At 38.8% G+C, this 19,835-nt stretch overlaps 1 protein-coding gene across 1 annotated transcript; it reads left to right on the top strand.

Annotated features, from left to right (window-relative positions):
- Positions 1-12,252: 12,252 nt before the first annotated feature.
- On the top strand, positions 12,253-18,368 carry LOC131242232 (probable glucan 1,3-beta-glucosidase A). Its single transcript, XM_058240746.1, has 8 exons — positions 12,253-12,675; positions 12,910-13,029; positions 13,130-13,327; positions 14,362-14,520; positions 15,109-15,278; positions 16,050-16,205; positions 17,071-17,423; positions 18,010-18,368. The coding sequence occupies exons 1-8, from the start codon at positions 12,493-12,495 to the stop codon at positions 18,189-18,191; spliced, it is 1,521 nt and encodes a 506-aa protein (XP_058096729.1). The 5' UTR covers positions 12,253-12,492; the 3' UTR covers positions 18,192-18,368.
- The last annotated feature ends 1,467 nt before the right edge of the window (positions 18,369-19,835 follow it).

Below are 19,835 nucleotides of genomic sequence, written 5' to 3'. Positions count from 1 at the left end.
ATCATGTGGAGCTCACCTTCAATGTGGACCATCCATCATATGGGCCCAACCTCTTATTTGGGTTGTCCATCATGCAGGGCCCACCTTGGATATGGGCCGCTCATCATTAAGGCTGACCTTTGATTCAGACCAACCATTATGTGGAGTTGACCTTGATGTGGATCGTCCATCATGTGGGGCCCACCATTATTAATTGGCCATCATGTAGAGTTCACCTTTGATGTGGACTGTTAATCATATGAGCCCCACCTTCAATGTGGGTGCCTATCATGTAAGGCTCGACTTGGATGTGGGTCATTCATATCATTATGGGCTAACCTTTTGTGGACTATCCATCATGTGAGGCCACCTTAATATAAGCCATCCATCATATGGGGCGTGACTTCAATGTCCACTGCTCATCATGTGGCACCCACCTTTAATGTGGATTGTCCATCATCTAGGCCCCACCTTTGAAGTGTGGGTTGTCCATTGTACCAGTCCACTTTGGATGTGGGCTTTTTATCATTATGGGATGACCTTTGATGTTGACCATCTGTATGTGGGCCTACATTAATAGAAGATCATCCATCATGTGGGGCCTACCTTTTATGATGACTGTACACTGTGTGAGCCCCACCTTCAATGTGGACAGTCCACAATGTAGGCAATGAGAGAGAGTCTCCCTTGACATTGACAGTGAGAGAAAGGAAAAGTAACAAGTTAAAAAGATAAAAAAATTATTAACTAAGATAAATAGTTTTTAGCACAAAGGTAACTTTTACACTGATGTTTATAAAATTAACTTAAGTGAAAAAAATAAATTACTTAATATAAGCTAAAAATAACTTATTTGGTGGTATCCAAATGGGCACTAATGGCCCCTTGGGTACCACCGAATAAGTTACTTTTTCTACTTATAGCAGCATATAAATAACTTATTTATGATAAGTAAGTTTTGGTTTATGATTAGTTATAAGTAACATTTTTATTTAAAAGAACTTAATTGCTTTAGTTAATTCTTTTAGCTTCTTAAGTTTTCAAGTTGTTGTACAAGAGATGAAAGAGAGGAGAAGCTGATAAGTAGGTTGCTTAACAAATATACATATCTTCTTAATAGGTAAAAACTAAGATAAGTGACTTATGACATAAGTAACTTATCTTAAGCAGCTCAAGATCCAAACAGGCCCTTAATGTAGAAACCTCATTTTCAGCCTACCTAGATGACCTAAGCTCAATCAAGACCATTCGTTTTGTGGGTTTAAATACTGATCCACCAGAGCAAAGCGTTCACTTCAGATTGACACAAGACCGTAGGACTTTTGCCTGCAGACAATAGATTTCACTCCGTTTTGTGGGGTCCACCTGTTGGTTTACTTGATAAAAAATAAATTCTTGATAATGGCCAATCCATGATGAGATCAAGCACATAAACCATCTGGATTAATGCTGACATCATGTGCCTAGCACAGTGATGGACCTCTTTCTGAAGGTCACATGAGAGGGTGTGGTCCAGCGGTAATGGAGGTATTAGGATGCTTCCCCCGATAGATTGTAAGTTTTAGTTTGTACTTTATACAAGTGGGCACATTGTTTAGTAATCCAAACGGTTGATACAATGGACCTCAATTTGAGTGGTCCACTCATTCTAGCTAATTGTAATAATGCATTAAAAATAATATTCTCTCTCTCTCTCTCTCTCTCTCTCTCTCTCTCTCTGTTTTTTTAATTTTTTTTCTTTTTTTTTTACAAGATTTAAAATAAACTTATAACCAATAATCATAATTTCTGAAAAATAGTTATAATTAATTAAAATGAGAAGAACCCATTCGCAGCTAAACCTTTTTCAAAGAAACAAAGGCTCCAATTAAAGAAGTAAAAGATGAAATATCTATTATGTGAATATGAGGAATCCATTCCGTGGACTGTGGACATTAAGAAATAGAGTGATTAGCTCTTTCAGCATTGTAACCAAAATGCATTCTGAAAACAAGAGAGGTGATATTTGAATGGTAAGCAAGGTTTAAAAAATAAAAATAAAAATTGCTCCGCAGAATTTACTATAAACACATCCAACATCTCCGAACCATGATGGCTTCCTGTCCTATAAACCATCTTGGATCATTGGACCACTGGTTAAATCTATCGTTTCTGGTAATGGCCCACTAATTCTTTTATCATGCGTGATAACAGCGGGAGTGGATTAGCACGGCACTGGGCTCACCTGAATGTGTAGCACTTACGGCCCACCTTGATGTACGTAATCTATATCCACACCGTCCATCCGTTTTTATGGATCATTTTAGGGCATGATGCGGATCCAAATTCAAGTGGGCCATCCCACAGGAAACAGTGGTGACTGACCATTAAAAACTTTTTTTGGGCCATAGAATTTGGATGAAGTTGGTGTGTGTGTGTGTGTGTGTGTATGTGTGTGTGTGTGTATTTCTTTTGATCTAAGTTTATGTGGCCTCATCAACATGTTGGATGGAAAATAAGCACTACGGTGGGCCCCAAGAAGTTTTTAATGGTGGGACGTTCAATCACTACTATTTCCTAGAATATGGGCGACCTGGGATTTGGATTTACTTCATTTTTGGGATCATGACCTAAAATAATCAGGAAAAATAAACGGGCGGTGTGAATACAGAATAAATACATCAAGGGAGGCCCCACGGTAAGCGCCACACCATATTGGGTGACGCCGGGCATAACCTAATCCGCTCCCCAATAATGGCACACTAACCTTTGTAATTTAGGGCCCATTTGACCGGGTGGATTGGAAGGGATTGAATGGTACTTAGGGTGGATCGCATGGATTTCTAGGTAACAATAGTGTTGTCAGTGGATTGTCTTGAGATCTATGGGATTGCCCTATCCCTGGATTGCTATATCCAGTCTGTTTGGCGCGCCCGGCCAAACCCGGGATTAAACTTTTCCATCCCTTCCAATCCCCTGAACCAAATACGTCGCCGACAAATTTCAACGGATTAGGGCGTATTTGGCCGGACCGATCCAGTGGGATTAGGTGGGATGGAATGGTTTTTAAGGTAATGATGGTGGTGTCAGTGTTTGTCTGTTGATCCTATGAGTTTGGTATAGCCCATGGGATATCCAACAGGGTGTTTGGATGGTTACAAATGGATGGGTTTGCATCTCCACTGCTTCTCATGGTGTGCCCCACTCACTGCTTTATAACTGCCTCAAAACAACTTCATGTCTAAATGTAGGTAGTTGAAAATAATGAAGGGAGTAGATATCTCATTGATATTTTGGTAGCCCTAGGCAGTGGTGAAAACTTATACCTCAGGATTGGCAGAATCCAGGCGTAATTTACGAAGGTGCGGTGGAATGATTTTTATCCCGCAGTCCCAAACAAAAAAGGGAATGAGATGTTAACAGAACCCTCGTAAAAAGTCTTTATCCCGACCAAATACGCCATTAGTGAATCGTGCAAATTGGTAGACATCCACTCCGAAGAAGCAATGGCGCTGCTCTCCAATCATGTCAAATGCCCGGGGCGGCATAGAAATGCGACCACAGACGATATGGTGTTAGAGCCGGAAGAACCTGAAGATGGTCCAGCCATCTCCTCAGAGTATATATCACAAGTCAAATACCAATCAAGTCCGTCCATGTAATGGAACCAGTCATGGATATCGTATTTCTAAAAAATCATTACATTTAAACCATTCTGTTCATATGAACATTGGCCATCAAAGCAACGGCAGAAAATGAAAAGATTTAACAAACAGATATTCAAAAAATGTAGTGAGGATGATAGGGTAATACAAATGGTGTAACTTTCTAAGCAAAAGCCATCCATGCAACGGACCAGTATATGGGTGGTCCCGATTGATGCATCTCCCAGCCACGTATATTTAGAGGAGGAATGGCTCTACCGGATCATCAGCCCACTGGGGTGGGTTGGGTCCATTCTTTTTTACTTCTTTAATAAAATTGCTACCGTGAATTGCGCGTGGATGGATGGAATAGACGAGAGGAGGAATTTCAGCCTTTGTTTTTTAAATTTTTCTATGACTAAAATGCCCTTATGCTTCTTATACGCCGGCTCTCATGTCTTAAAGTAAAAGGTCTTTGTTAAAGATTACGTGGGATCCTTCCGGATGGAAATCCAGGCCACCCCGTAGTCGGTCTTATCCGTGTATTTTATTTGGCAAATATAAACTCACGAAAAGAACTTTTACAATGTTGGATTAGGATGATATTTGTTCATATGAACGGTTTTTGAATGTCATATAAACATCATGGCCGGATCTAGAAATGTTTTAACGGTAAACTTTTACAATGTTACTGTTTCCTGTCGTGTGGCCCACCTTAGTTTTGGATCTATCTGATTTTTTTATTCCTGTCCTATTGCGAGCTTTCTAAACTGATGTACCGAGTGGATTTATCACGGGAATCCTGTGAATCCATATCGCTTACCATCACAGGAACTTCCTTTGGGCGGGCACTAGCAGATCGCGTACCAGAATCAGACTACGGAGAAATTTCCAACCGTACGACCAGTATACGGTCCACAACCTTTTTAAGCCCACTTGCTTTTTACCTTCCAAGAATAATCCCCAGCTGTACGGCCTCATTTCTGGGGTCGAAAATGCCCCTGCTTTCCTTCCTGAGCCGGATCGCCTGGTGCTCGAAGACGAGCGCTTACGCTCTTCCAACTCCGAGTTGTACGAACGGTTCAAAAGATATCAAAGTTACGTGGGACCCACAGTTATGTATTTATTATATCCACAACGTTCATCCATATTTGGAGATCATTTCGGGGCATTATAAAAAAAAAAAAAAGAAAAAATCATACCCAAAGATCAACTGCACCACACCACAACGAGCAGCGGGAAAATTGATTTTCATTGTTAAAAATTTTGTAGGGCCCATCATAACATATATTTTCCATCCAATCTATTCATAAGGTCACAAAGACCTAGATGAAGAGGAAAAACAAATTTCATAATGATCCAAAACTTCTATAACCCATGAAAGGATTTCAATGGTAGACGTTCAATCCTCCACTGCCTTTTACGGTGTGGTCCACTTGATAGCTAGATCTGACTTATTTTTCATCTCAAGCCTTAATATGAGTTCGCCAAATAGATAGACGGTTTGGATATAACACATACATCATAATGGGACCCATGAACAGCGATAGAATTACAACAGGGAAAAAAAAACCTAGCCTGTCCCGGTCGACCCCGACTCACTGTCCCACTGACCCGGTCGACTGGGTCCAAACCCGGTCGACCCCAACTCGCTGTTCCACCTTTGTATTATTATTATTATTTTTTTTTTTACAAGAGAACTTTTTCTCTCCTACATTTTTCTTTAATACATATTTATATAAATATGTATATATAAGCGTATACAATTTTTTTTCTCTCTTTTTATACATTTTGTTCTTTATTCATTTAATAAACATATCTCTTAAACTAGAATGAGTCACTTGATGTACTATATAGGATTTGGGGGTAGGAGATGCTACTTCAGCTAACCAACCTACTTATTTTTCAAGATTCCATCAGGTCGATGGTCGAAAATTCATTTCATTCACTTCGTCGCTAATTTCAATCAGTTCGTCGTCAATTTCATTCATTTCATTTCACGTTTAATTCCATGCATTTCACGGTCAATTCTCTTCACTTTCACGGTCAATTCGCTTCACTTCACGATCAATTCCATTCATTTCACGGTCAATTCGCTTCACTTCACGGTCAATTCCATGCATTTCGCGGTCGATTCCCTTCACTTCACAGTCAATTCACTTCACTTCACGGTCATTTCCAAGCATTTCACGGTCATTCCCGTCGATTCCGTGTTGATTCACGGTCATTTTCATGCATTTCACGGTCAATTCATTTCACTTCACGGTCATTTCCACGCATTTCACGGTCAATTCGCTTCACTTCACGGTCATTCCCAGCGATTCCGTGTTGATTCACGGTCATTTCCATACATTTCACGGTCAATTCAATTCACTTCATGGTCAATTCCCTTCACTTCACGGTCAATTCGCTTCACCTCATGGTCATTTCCATATATTTCACGGTCATTCCTGGCGATTCCATGTTGATTCACGATCATTTTCATGCATTTCACGGTCAATTCCCTTCACTTCACAGTCATTTCCACACATTTCACGGTCAATTCGCTTCACTTCACGGTCATTTCCATGCATTTTACGGTCATTCCCGACGATTCCGTGTTAGTTCACGGTCATTTCCATGCATTTCACGGTCAATTCCCTTCACCTCACGGTCATTTCCATGCATTTCACGGTCATTCCCGATGATTCCGTGTTGGTTCACGGTCATTTCCACGCGTTTCACAGTCAATTCCCTTCACTTCATGGTCATTTTCACGCATTTCACGGTCAATTTGCTTCACTTCACGGTCATTTTCATGCATTTTTCGGTCATTTCGAGCGATTTCGTGTTGATTCATGGTCATTTCCCTTCACTTCATGGTCATTTCTACGCATTTTACGGTCAATTTGCTTTATTTCACGATCATTTCCATGCATTTCACGGTCATTTCCGGCGATTCCGTGTTGATTCACAATCATTTCCATGCATTCACGGTCAATTCCCTTTACTTCACGGTCATTTCCACACATTTCATGGTTAATTCGCTTCACTTCACAGTCATTTCCATGCATTCACGGTCATTTCTGGCGATTTCGTGTTGATTCACGATCATTTTCATACATTTCATGGTCAATTACCTTCACTTCACGGTCAATTTCCTTCACTTCACGATCATTTCCATGTATTTCACGGTCATTCCCGGCGATTCTGTGTTGATTCATTGTCATTTCCACGCATTTCATGGTCATTTTACTTAATAAACAATAGAAAATTACCACTGGTTACCCCACCTTTTATCTAACGTCTTTTATAAACGATCCAAAACTTACCTTCCTAACTTAGACCTTGCACATACGGACAGAGCATGTGAGGACGGAAATGCCCCTGGTTAGCAACCTATAGCTACGGTTATAATCCATAGCTATAGGTCTACAGAAACAAAAATTCATTTTGTAAAGCAGGGGTATTTTCGTCCTCAAATGCTCTGTCCGTACGTAAAAAGTCTAGGTTGGGAAAGTAAGTTTTGCATCCCTCGTAAAAGAGGCAGGATAAAAGGTCTCAAAACGGAACCGTATTCGATAGTACGCGGATTCAGCGGATCCGGTTCGGTGGTTTCTGATGTGGCAACATTTAATTGGACCGTAAATAGTTATTGGGTTGAATAACTTCCAAATAAGCTTGAGAGGAATCTCCAACGGCATGTCCCATCCACTGAGGGTAGGAACCACCGTGGCAGTTGATCATGAGGCCGTGAAATCACGAGATATGATTAGATCATGTGAGCTTTTGTGGTTTGATGAAGCATATGGCCTCGGAAGCAGAGATTGAATGTATTACTATCCCAAGACCTTAAGGGTCTGTTTCGGCGGTTGGATTAAAAGAGATTACGTGGGATGGGATTCAAAAAACATATTTATTACCCATGGCAGGGATTGTCCCCTGTTGTCATGAGATAAGATTAATGACTTGTTTTATGGATAATACGTGGGTACATTGAATGGATATACCCACCATTATTTGAAATTACTAAGAATAACACACCTGTTATATTTAAACTGTTAATTTGTTTTGTAACCTCATTTTATGGCATGGGCCTAAAAATGAGATAAATTCAAAACTTAAGTGGTGCCAAAGAAGTTTTCAATGGTAAGTATTCAATCCCCGTTGCTTTCTATGATAGGGTCCACTTGAGCATTAGATTTACCTGATTTTTTGGCTCATGCTCTAAAATAATCTTGATAAATGGGTGGACGGTGTGGATATAGCCCACACATCATGGTGGGATCTACAACAACTTCCTGATATTGAGTGAAATTGGCACGGGACCAATGCAATTCTATTTAATGTAAGTCCAAGCTTTCCCATTCTTCCCAAACTTGGAGTGGAATTGGCACGCGACCAGATGAATCCCATCCCGCCTAATCCCTTCTAATCCCACCGCCCAAACAGACCCTAGTAGCCTAACTCAATAGGTTTCATCAGTCCAGGAACTCTTGGTGCATTAGTAGAAAAGTTGTAAAATACAGCGAAATGAAATGTAATAATCTCAGGGGTTTAACAGTCTGACTTTATATGTTCGTAGAATGTTACTATCATAAAGATAAGATATGATAGCCTAACGTTACTGTTTTGCCAGTCAAGATATAGACGCATGGGTGGCCAGCGTGATGGACTTTTTATAATCCCAATGATTTAATAGCCTAACTTTATACATTACATTAATCTTGCAGCTTTGGTGCATTGGTTAGTTTCTTAATAGCAGCCTCTACCGCATCATAGCCCACCACCAATCGTTATCAATCCCAAAAAGTCCAAAAAAGAGATTTTGGCCGCAACTGTCCTCAAACCTCTCGCTCATCACTCACCGGTCCAACAAACATCAACAACAACCGATAGTTCCAAAGACTGGAAGGCATGGTACGTGAAAAGGGCTGACTCTCTCTCAAAGTCCTGAACGTTGATACGTGGGCAATTTTGAAATTATACGCGTTAAATATACATATAAACTCAAACCATGTCAAAGAAATTCCTAGATGGGATTATCCCAGCGTTGTGATTGGCGGACTGCAAATAAACTACTGACAAAAATGCACAAAAATGGTCAACATCCAACTTTAGAAAGGTAAGAGACTGCGCCCATCAAATTAAAGTTCTAGATCACCAAACATCGGGCCCTACTTGTCCAAAAACAAAGTTCAAGGATCACATAATTTCCTTGAATTAAATGTCAAAGGAACCAGAGCTCCAGCTGTATCCATCGCGCATCCCATGATGTACGCGCCCGCCAATCTGATGGCTAGTTGCCTGAGATCACGCATTGTATGAAGTTGGAAAATCTGAAATGTCCCGGTCACAGATCCACTGTGGATTTAACAGGGTCAGAAATTAAGCGGATCATATGGAGTTGACAATCTGGAATGTCACGCCGTCACAGCTGCCACCGTGGATGAAACGGAAATGGATTTCCAAGTGTATCGCACACCGCTTGTAACAATTTTAAATTTTGGTGCACTAAAAAAAATTAAAATAAATATTTAAAATTTTTATTTTTAAATGAAAAATAAGAAAAAGTTAATAATTTAATTGGTAGAGATATTCTTAGTTGAGAGAGAGGTTTAAGGATCAATTCTTGAAGTAGTAATAATAATTCTTTTCTCAAATGTAATAAAAAATAAATTCAAATTTAGTATAAGGGAGGATGTGCTTATCTTTAGATCTTTTTAATTTTTTATTATGTTGTTAATTTCTTCCTGATCTATATAATGGATGGTGTTGATCATCCACACGATCATTGTTTGGGTGTGTAGAGACAATTTTAACAAAGTGATACTTTATGATTTTAGATCTGCTCAGTATTATTTTAGGAATAAATTTAATGGGTGCAATCTAATTATGTTAAGATAGATCTAAACGGGTCATTTGATCCTAAGCACCAAAAGATAACACTGCCTTGAATTTTAAATTGATCTAATCATCTGATGGGCCACCCCAATCAAGTAATTTCTGATCAATTTTATAATATTAAAAATGAAATAAAAGATAGAAATTTAAAATAGAAATTTTAATTATTTGATTATTTTAGATTTGGCTACCTAGGAAGTTAATCAAAGGTGAGCCTTACCATGTAATAAAAATAGATGAATAATAATATCATTGATATAATTGATAGGACTTCGGAATTCAAACCAACCTGATTACCTTGTAGAGTTTATACTACCAAATTCATGTAAGTAACTCAACTTGTCTCATAATTCATTAAAATTAAAATAAATCGTTTGTGATTGTTTGATTGATTAATATACTGATTTGAGTATTTTGTTATGATAATTGTACGTTAAATTCATATGTGAATATTCTGATCAAGACAACTATACAAAATATGAAAAATATGTACTTATATATCGTCCATCATTTATTGTATTTGTATAATGCATGGTCGATCTTAGAGGCCCTCCCTGGAAGAAACGTTGATTTTGGTAGAGCGTTATCAGATGTGGGTTATGCCCAAGCCTACCGAAAGGTGGAAGCCTATCCAATGGGTAGATGCGGGTTGACGACCTCCAACATGAGCAGATGGATGATCATCCCATCGGATGCATTAATACAGCATTTGTATCCATATCATTATACATACATTTTTATGTTATTTTAATTGTTATGATTATGAACCATGCTGGGTTATTTCACTAAGTCTGGCCAACATAACTTTTTATTGATAGAAAAACCGTACAGAGGAGTCATTAGTAGATAATGTGGCGCAAAAACAAGAAGGATATATCGTATCTGAATATGACCCATGTAAAACGTGGTCATACTTATCTGAAGTTGAAGTGGCAGCATTAGATAATTTCTTATTATGTGATTTATTTATTGGCATAATTTAATTAACGTATAATGCATATTGGTATTGATTTTAAGATTTTAAGAAATTATTTAGATTTATTTCATTGAAACGATGTTAGTATAAAATAAACATATTTGTAGTATGATAATATAATAAATGAATAATTTTTAATATTTATATTATTTTAAGAATCGTTAAGATTTATATATGCCTGGTTGATTGGTGCTAAGTGTTATATAAGTGTGATTGGAGTTGGGGTAAAACTGAGACTGAATGTAATTATCATCTCTGATTAAACTGATTAAGGAATTAAGTTAGTACACTTTATGCATAAGTTACGAACTGAAACTCGGGTCTTAATGACACACTCTGTACTTGAATTTCGGGGCACGACACCGCTGACCTCGTTGTTTAATGTATTGATGTCACCAAGTTCTTTGGACCCACTATCATGATGTATGTATTATATTCAAAACCTTTCGTCCATTTCGTGAGATTGTTTTAAAGCTTGAAAATAAGATAGATTCAAAGCTTAAGTAGACTGCACTTCGCAAAGCAATGTGGATTGAAGTTCTATCAATTAAAACTTATTTAGAGTTCCAGAAGTTTTAAACCAATCTGATATTTATTTTTTCTTTCCATCCATGACTTCGTGACCTTATGAACAGGTTAAATGACAAATGAACATCATTTTAGCTGTAGGAAAGCTTCGGTAGTGCAAATCATCGTCCCCATTGCTTTCTATGGTGTGGTCTGTTTGAGCTTTTGACCAACCTAATATTCGGGCTCATGTCTTAAAATGATGGATGGTGTGGATATGACACATATATTATGGTGAAGCCCACGGAACTTGGTGACGTCAACACACAATGGAGGTAGGTGGTGTATGCATGACCGGATGGAATATACGCTGAGATTTGTATATATGTCTCATCAACCGTCCATTTGATGGGCACCAATTGGACGGTTAAGATCATAACATTGATGAGGTTCCCAGCATATTATTATTTCAGAATAACAAGACCACGGTTGGAGGATCGAGTTCTATAACACGTGTACGGGGAAGACTAGCGGAAACGTGGTAAGGGTCGCTTTGCCAGGTTTCAAAATTCAAACTTTCCGACTTTCGTTCGTTCACACGTACCTAATAACGTGACAGCTTTTGGCACGTGTGGTTTGACTAGTGAAGGTATCCGACGTGCACCAATTTATTTTTTTGAACTAAACTCCCTACTTTCATCGCCCACCATCTGCACGTGGAGATATTGGATGATGTTTTGGTAAAGACATTATCTTGTGGATGTCGGCCAATCCGTACATGGGTAGATATGAAATTAGCGGCCATTAGAGCTAAAACTATCAAAAGAGCAGATTCCATTCCTCTGGACATTCTAAATATTTGGCACACATGGATTGGATCAAAACCATCCATTTCATGATTCCAACAGTACGATTAGGCCATGGTCCAAAAATCACAACCTTCACTTGGTGGGGAAGACGCCTTCTACTACTACAGGGTGGATACAGAGTACACACATCAAGGTGGGTCGCTGAGTGCCGGGTCTCGCCCAATCCGCGCGGCTCCATGCTCATTTATTAGATGGTTAAGGTAGTTCAATCAAAGAAATATTTAGAAATGATTAATCAACAGTTTGACTCAAGAAGATGTTTAGTTCTTATCATCATACCCATGTACCACACGTGGCATGCACTTTGGAGGCGATAAAATCCTGGGCCTCCTCAAAATATCATTTTCTATAGAATATTAAAAAAATTAATATGAAATTACCTCAGTTGATGAATCCAATGCGACGGCATTCATCCGCCTCTTTGCAATGTACTCTTTCCAAATAGGAATTGGTCTTGCTGAGTTATCATCCATTGTCAGCCCCACCCTTTTTCCTTCTAGACTTTTCAAGCAATCTCTATCTGAATTTTAAGATTCTCAACTGCAATTTGGTCAATCTTTCTACAGCTTTGACAATCCACTATTTAAGTAGGGGGCTTTACTCTCCTTTGAGAGAGAGGGAGAGAGAGAGAGAAAGAGAAAGAGAGATAGAAGGAATGGCTAGGTACTCCATGAGATGGATGCTCGGCTTTTGTGTTTTTCATTGTCTTCTCTCACTTTCTGGTGCGAGGGAAACACCTAGTTTTAAATATAAAGCAGTAAATCTTGGAGGCTGGCTTGTTACAGAAGGGTGGATAAAACCATCACTCTTTGATGGCATCCCCAACAAAGATCTTTTGGTATAGTCATTTTTCTTTTCTTGTATGGTTTGGTGTCAAGGGGTCATTTGTGGTATAAGTTATAATTTTATTTATTTTTAATATTCTCATGCATAATTCGTTGATTTTGATAAGGAGCCCAAATTCAAATCATGGTTGCAATATGTCTTGGCAACTTTTGTGGTCATGGTTTTGGGTCTTTGTTTTTAATGTTTTTGTACGATCTTATGTAATTAATGGTTTTCATGTTGGTAGGATGGTACCCAAATTCAACTAATGTCAGTCACACAAAGTAAGTACCTTTCTGCTGAGAATGGTGGTGGAACAATCATTGTCGCAAACAGAACGAGTCCTTCGGGGTGGGAAAGTTTTAGTGTAAGTTCTTTCTGTTATCATTTGATTTTTTTTTCTCTTACGTGGAGAAATTTGATCATTTACTTCTTAGTTTTAATCATTCTTTTCCTTTTGTATGCAGTTGTGGAGGATCACTGAATCAAGTTTTAGAATGAGGGTATTCAATAGACAGTTCATAGGACTAAATAAACAAGGAGAAGGTACTAACCTAGTGGCGGCTACGAACACATCTGGTCCATCTGAAACATTTGAGATTGTGAGGAATGACGATGATAAAAACCGAGTTAGAATCAAAGCCCCAAATGGCCAATTCATACAGGTGTGTTTCATGATTTAATTTGTTTCTTTAAGTGTACCACTGCTTCCGAAAAGTATATATCATAACTCATTACAAAAGACAACTGGTGACATTGGTCTAACCGGCGTCACGTCCTGCTGACGATTTCCAACATTAAACAAGGCTTGTTTCAAGAGGTTCTCAATATAGTTCACCTCCCCATCATATATGATTTCAATTTGTCTTGTCGCGACTCAGGATTGCAAGCATGCATGCTCGATCAGTCCACATTTTGAGATTGTCTAAAGATTTAAATCATACTTGTTCTTGGTTTTACTTTACACAACCCTCGACCCGCTGGCCATTCTTTAATGATGGTCTTGACCTTTGCTTCTTGGAGTTGAATGGGAGCCATTGAAAATTTTCTTTTCAATGCTGTAGATTCATCTCCACATGGTGATTGTAGCAATGATACATTCATTGCAAGTTTAATATTGGTGGCCTGTATGGCTTGGAATATTCAATAACATAAACGATTCCAATCACCAGATCAACTCATAGTGTGGGCCCAATGAGGTGACACATGTAGGCTATCTAGGGTTGCTATATAGGCTAAACGAACTCATGTCACCAAACAAGATATGAAAGAAATAGTTTGAATAAATTTAATATTTGAAGTAAATTTATTATTTTTAAAAAGCTTACTGTTTCAGAAAAGTGACAAATTTAGGATTTAATGGCACTTATACAGATCATATGAAAGAACTTTGAAAATATACCTTCATTAATAATTTTACTTTTACTTCTCATTTTTTAGAGATTTTTCTCAACAATGATTTCTTCTATTTTATTCATGCACCTGCTATATTAAAATATAACCTTAGAAAATTAATAAAAACTACTGGAGCTTAATAAAAATTAATAAAAACTACTGGTCCTTGAAGATGGGACCATTTTGCAGCAAGACTCAAATAAAAGTGATCGACTACACAGGATCAGTACTATTTGATCTGTATTTTACGAGAATAAAAGAGGAGATTAATGGTTTGTAACATCGATTATTATGTTTCAATTAGGTGAGGACGGAGCACTTGGTCACCGCTGATTTCTCAGGCAATTCAAGCTGGGGAGATGATGATCCATCAGTTTTCGTGATGAGGATTGCCAGGACGCTGCAAGGAGAATTCCAAATAACCAACGGTTACGGACGTGAAAAAGCCACACAAATTCTCCAAGTAAGGCATGCATGTTGACAGGCGTATCTAGATTGAACTCATGGTTCTCACTCTCTCTTAACCCAATCTGGTGTACCAACTCATTTAATGGGGCATGCGCCATATCTCCCCTTTCAGATGATCTTAACCGTTTGACGGTGGATTGCCGATGTAAATTGCCCTCATTTAATAGTAGGGCTGGCCAGGCCTGGGGCAAGTGGAGTCAAGACCCAGCCAATGGGCCCAGCTCAATCAGTTCAAAATCAGGGCTGAAGACGATGACCTCAGACCTGGCTGTCAAGCCTTAATTAACTGGGTCTGAATTGAACGGTTCTGATCATGTGATGGTGAGACTTTTGAGCTTTCTCAAATCCAGAAGGCGGCAGACTGGATGGACATTGGATCATCAAAAGGTGGGCCTCACAAGAACAGTTTGTTTGGCCAAGAAGATTTACCTTTACACGCCTAAAAGTCAAATTTACCCCTATGACTTTCAGTAAATATAACGTGATAGAGAGTGGTAAATTAGCAATTAAGATGCCCCTCTAATCTAATTTTATATTATTCACCTTTGGTCAAACATTCGCTGATTAATGAAATGGAACACAGGAACATTGGAAAACTTTCATCGTTGAAGAAGATATCAAGTTCGTATCTGAGAACGGTTTAACTGCAGTTAGAATTCCAGTTGGATGGTGGATAGCCAGTGATCCAACGCCACCATGGCCATTCGTTGGTGGGTCTTTGCAAGCTCTGGACAACGCTTTTTCATGGGCACAGTAAGTTGAACTGAATCATCTAGTGTTAAACGAAGATATTGGATGAATAGGCATTGTCAACATACATGATGCAAGTGGGCCACCCCCTCTAGAGGGCTCACCCAATTACATCCACAACTATAACCAGGAGTGTGCCCCACCTATCACCTAGGTCTGATTTTGAGGGGTGAATAGCATATATATTGAACTTATGGTGTATGTGCTACATATTTTATCAATTTTCATCTTATAATACTAATAATAATTTCAAGAGTAAAGTATCTAAAATTTATTATTTAAGACGAAGATTACGTTAATAAGTATTATAAAGCTCGTCACCATTATTAATGGATCAATTAAAAATGAGAAAACAATAAGAAAAAGAACATCACATCAGAAATACCTAGCTTTTTAACTGAAGTGACTATGTCAATGGGCGAATATGGTCAACGAGATTTCATTAGAATGAGGATTTCGACTAGAAGGTTTGACTGCTTTGTATGTGGAATTCCGAGACCTTAATTCAACCATTTTAGGAAAGGTAAACTCCCAATTAAAAAAGATCACACAAACAATGAAACAACTGTTTTTACATGACAAAAATGCCCCTATTTTATGGGTCGGGGTCGGTTGGGAACATCATACTTACTGTGCTGACATATATTAAAAAGTGGAGCCCTTTCGGTCTTCATCATAGGCCAACTGGAATAGGAATACAGACTAGATTTTGAGACATACATAACAATTGATTTTTTTTTTTTCTTCCTTTAATTAATTTGGGTTGATGTGCAGAAAATACAATGTGAAGGTTATAATCGATCTCCATGCAGCACCGGGTTCACAAAACGGATGGGAACACAGCGCATCAAGAGATGGATTTCAGGATTGGGGGCGGACCGAAGAAAACATACAACAAACTGTGGATGTTATTGAATTCCTTACAGCCAGGTCTTTACTCTCAATTGCTTTTGAATCAACTATACGTCATGATACAGTTTATAAACTAAGGCTGCAGCTTGGGTTGGGTCAACCCAAGCTGATCATTGACCCAACCCAAACTTTAGGTTGGGTTGGATTGGGCTTGGGTCAAATTCCTCAACCCAACTGAGGTTGGATTAGGCTTGGCTTAAAGCCTTGGGCAATCCAAATCATCCAAAATGGACCTTTTATATGTGTGTGTGTGTGTGTGTGTGTGTGTGTGTGCAATGACTAATATATATAGGATAAATTTAAAATTATGATATATATGGAAAATAGAGGTGCCAGAACTGTCAATGCTATGGTCCAAACAGTATGAACGAATGGAAAATAGGGTTCAGTAATTATTATAATTAACTTAGGAAACCATGATGAGTGGTCCAATATAGTCTCTATAAATATTAGTGAGTTTTTCTAATCAATATCTTCAATTTTTATTTTTTTTTCTTCTCCTCTTGTTGTTGTTGTTAACTTGTTCCAACCTGACCCAACCCAAATCATGTTAGGGTTGAGCATTCAATAGGTGGGGTTGGGTTGAGCCTTAGGCCGACTCATCTTGTGGTTGGGTTGGGTTGACCCTCAACCCAACCTATTCAAATTGCACCCCAATATGAACCATCTCCATCCTCCCATCGGTGTACATAGTCATCAATTTAAACTTTCTAACTGGTGGGGCCCACAGAAAAGCGAAAAAAAAAGGTTCGTTGGCAAGAAAGCTGGGGCCATCTGACTGTTACAAATTAATGGTCCAACTGTGTTTCAATCATTTGATATGGAGGCAATTACAGGGGCATTTTAGTAATTCATTGGTCCCACTCCATTGACATACGTGCAGGTATGCCAAGAATCCGAGTCTTGTTGGCGTCCAGCTGATCAATGAGCCGCTGTCACCTGGAGTTTCCCTTGAGGCCCTTAACAAGTACTACAAAGCCGGCTATGACGCTGTTAGGAAACATTCGTCGACGGCTTACGTGATCATGGCTAGCCGGCTGGGACCAGCTGACTCGAAGGAGTTCTTGCCTCTTGCCAGCGGCCGCACCAACACGGTCATCGACGTGCATTTCTACAACCTATTTTCAGATGTCTACGACAACATGACAGTGCAAGAAAACATTGATTTCGTCCAAACAAACAGGTCTAGGCAGCTGAATGCCGTGACCACATCCAACGGCCCTCTCACTTTTGTTGGTAAGCATTCATGCATGTTTTGGAATATTGTTAATCCCATTGCACCTCAACACATTGGCCATGTGTGGTGGGTCCCACCGTTTAGATAACCTGGTCTGAACAATCAAGCGGGTCAAATCAGGTGGGCCACCCGCTGACATATGCCATTATAATATGAGGCCGAGTTTCCTGTTTGTGATGAACAGGGAACTTCCTTATTCTGCACTGCCAATTTATCTGATGACCTTCATCATGGATGGACCATGTTCCCCATCCATGATGGAAGCCTCAGATCAATGGCTGGTATAAACCAACCGTAGGCCCCATATGTACAAATTCCATGAACAGCAGGGAAGGCTCCCTGCTAGTCACAGTCAGTAACTCGGCCTCAGTAATTACACAGGAGAAATGAAATTATAAGAGTTCCAACGTAGATAACATGATAGAGCCACCTTTCATTGTCCATGTAGTAAAGTGAGAATCACGACCATGCATCAAGTGATACAGATGGCCCTATCATGTCATCCCATGCTTTTATAACTATCATTTGATCAATGGTTTTTGATTATGTATTGTATATATCTAACGGTGGGGATGAAATTGTCAGGGGAATGGGTTGCTGAATGGCAAGTTCGGGGAGCAACAAGGGAGGATTATCAGAGATTTGCAAAGGCCCAATTAGAGGTGTACGGGCGGGCCACGTTCGGTTGGGCCTATTGGACACTAAAGAATGTGAATAACCACTGGAGTTTGGAGTGGATGATTAAAAATAACTACATAACGCTCTAGATTTATGCAACTATAAATACATTTTGTCCAATGTCTGTGTGAAAGAGATGTTCACGTGTTAACGTTTTCTGCAACGCGGTTTACATCAGAATCTGTTGGAAGGTGTGTATTTTGTCAATGTTCATCAGGCACTCAATGTTTCAAAAACCAGGCCCACATGATCACATGATCACCTGGTGCAATGGCAGATATTGATATGGAATAACAATTTAATTAAGATAAAATAACCAACGGTGCAAAAAATCTAAGTTTCAGGCCCTTCACATGATTAGATCAGACTAAATTTTGTGACATGGCATGTAAGGTGTGGATTGCTTCATCCGTGGATCCGTTTCTGCACATGTGACTCGTTCCCAGCGACGGACAAAGTGAAAACCAGTCTCACAATGGACTTCTCTGACGTGAAGAGTGAATGTGCTTATACAACACACATATACAGTATATGCATGATCAAAGCATGCATATGGTTACAGCCCAAACTAATCAACACTTCCCCTCACATTAATATGGATGAAAGGTTATCTATTATTTACCGACCAAGTATGAGCCTACCTTCATGAAGATATTTGCTAGTTGAGAATGGGAGGAAAGGTGAGGGAGTGAAATGATGTGGTAATGTAGATATTTCCAGATTAAATGTTAGATTAGTTTAGCTTCTTGCACTCATGCAAAAACTAAGGGGGCGTTTGGATAGTAAGTTGCTTAAGATAACCTACTTATTCTAGCTCATCTTAGTTTTTACTTATTAAGCTGAAGTGATTAGCTTATCGTAAAAAAGTTACTTATTATCTTAAACCAAACTTACTTATCTCAAATAAGTTACTTATCTACTGCTGTAAGGTAGAAAAATCAACTTAATTAGTGGTATCCAAACAGGCCCTAAATAACACTAGCATTGTCAACATACAATGTGATGGGAGAATCGCTAGTAACACCACAATTGGATAAAAAGGCACTGCCACCACATAATTTAATGAATGCAGAATACATGACTCAATACTCAGCATGAGCAGAAGATTTTAGGGACTGACCACACCTTGTGTCTTATATGTCCATGGAATCATGGAGTCAGAGATTTGGCCTAGTTTGGATTGGCATGGGCAGTGAAAGAAGATAGGGAAGAAGGAAGAACAGTCCAACAGTCAATAATCTAACGTAAATAGCAAAGAGTTCTCCAGACAACAATCCAGTGAAGATAATGAGTTTTCGAAACGATCTTACTGACAATATTCGCCGCATGACAAATGTCTGTCACCATCATTTTTGAGTAGATGAGACTACCTACAAGTTTGCAACACATTATAGGATAAAAAATTAATAAGCACTTCATAATTTGTATGATATTGGACATTCAACTCAATGTTGAATTAGTATTTAAAATTTCTTTACTTAACGTTTGTTGTGAAAATTTGTTTTAATCTTACATTGGAAGTTTAAGTAGAGTTGAAATTTGGTTTATATAGAATCCTTCCTATATACTTATTTCTTAAGATTACACTATATAAATGGTGGAATGGTCAAGTGTAAAGTACTGAGCACACATGCGGACCTTAGGTTGTAGGACTACTTGGGCACTTTTGTGGTATACTTTATGTGCACGTCATGGTGGGGCTAAGCTGGACCATCGGGACTCCTTCATAATCC

The sequence above is a fragment of the Magnolia sinica genome, chromosome 4 (assembly GCF_029962835.1).
Source record: "Magnolia sinica isolate HGM2019 chromosome 4, MsV1, whole genome shotgun sequence".
In the NCBI taxonomy this organism is placed as follows: domain Eukaryota; kingdom Viridiplantae; phylum Streptophyta; class Magnoliopsida; order Magnoliales; family Magnoliaceae; genus Magnolia; species Magnolia sinica.
This window is presented reverse-complemented; position numbering and strand designations above follow the sequence as displayed.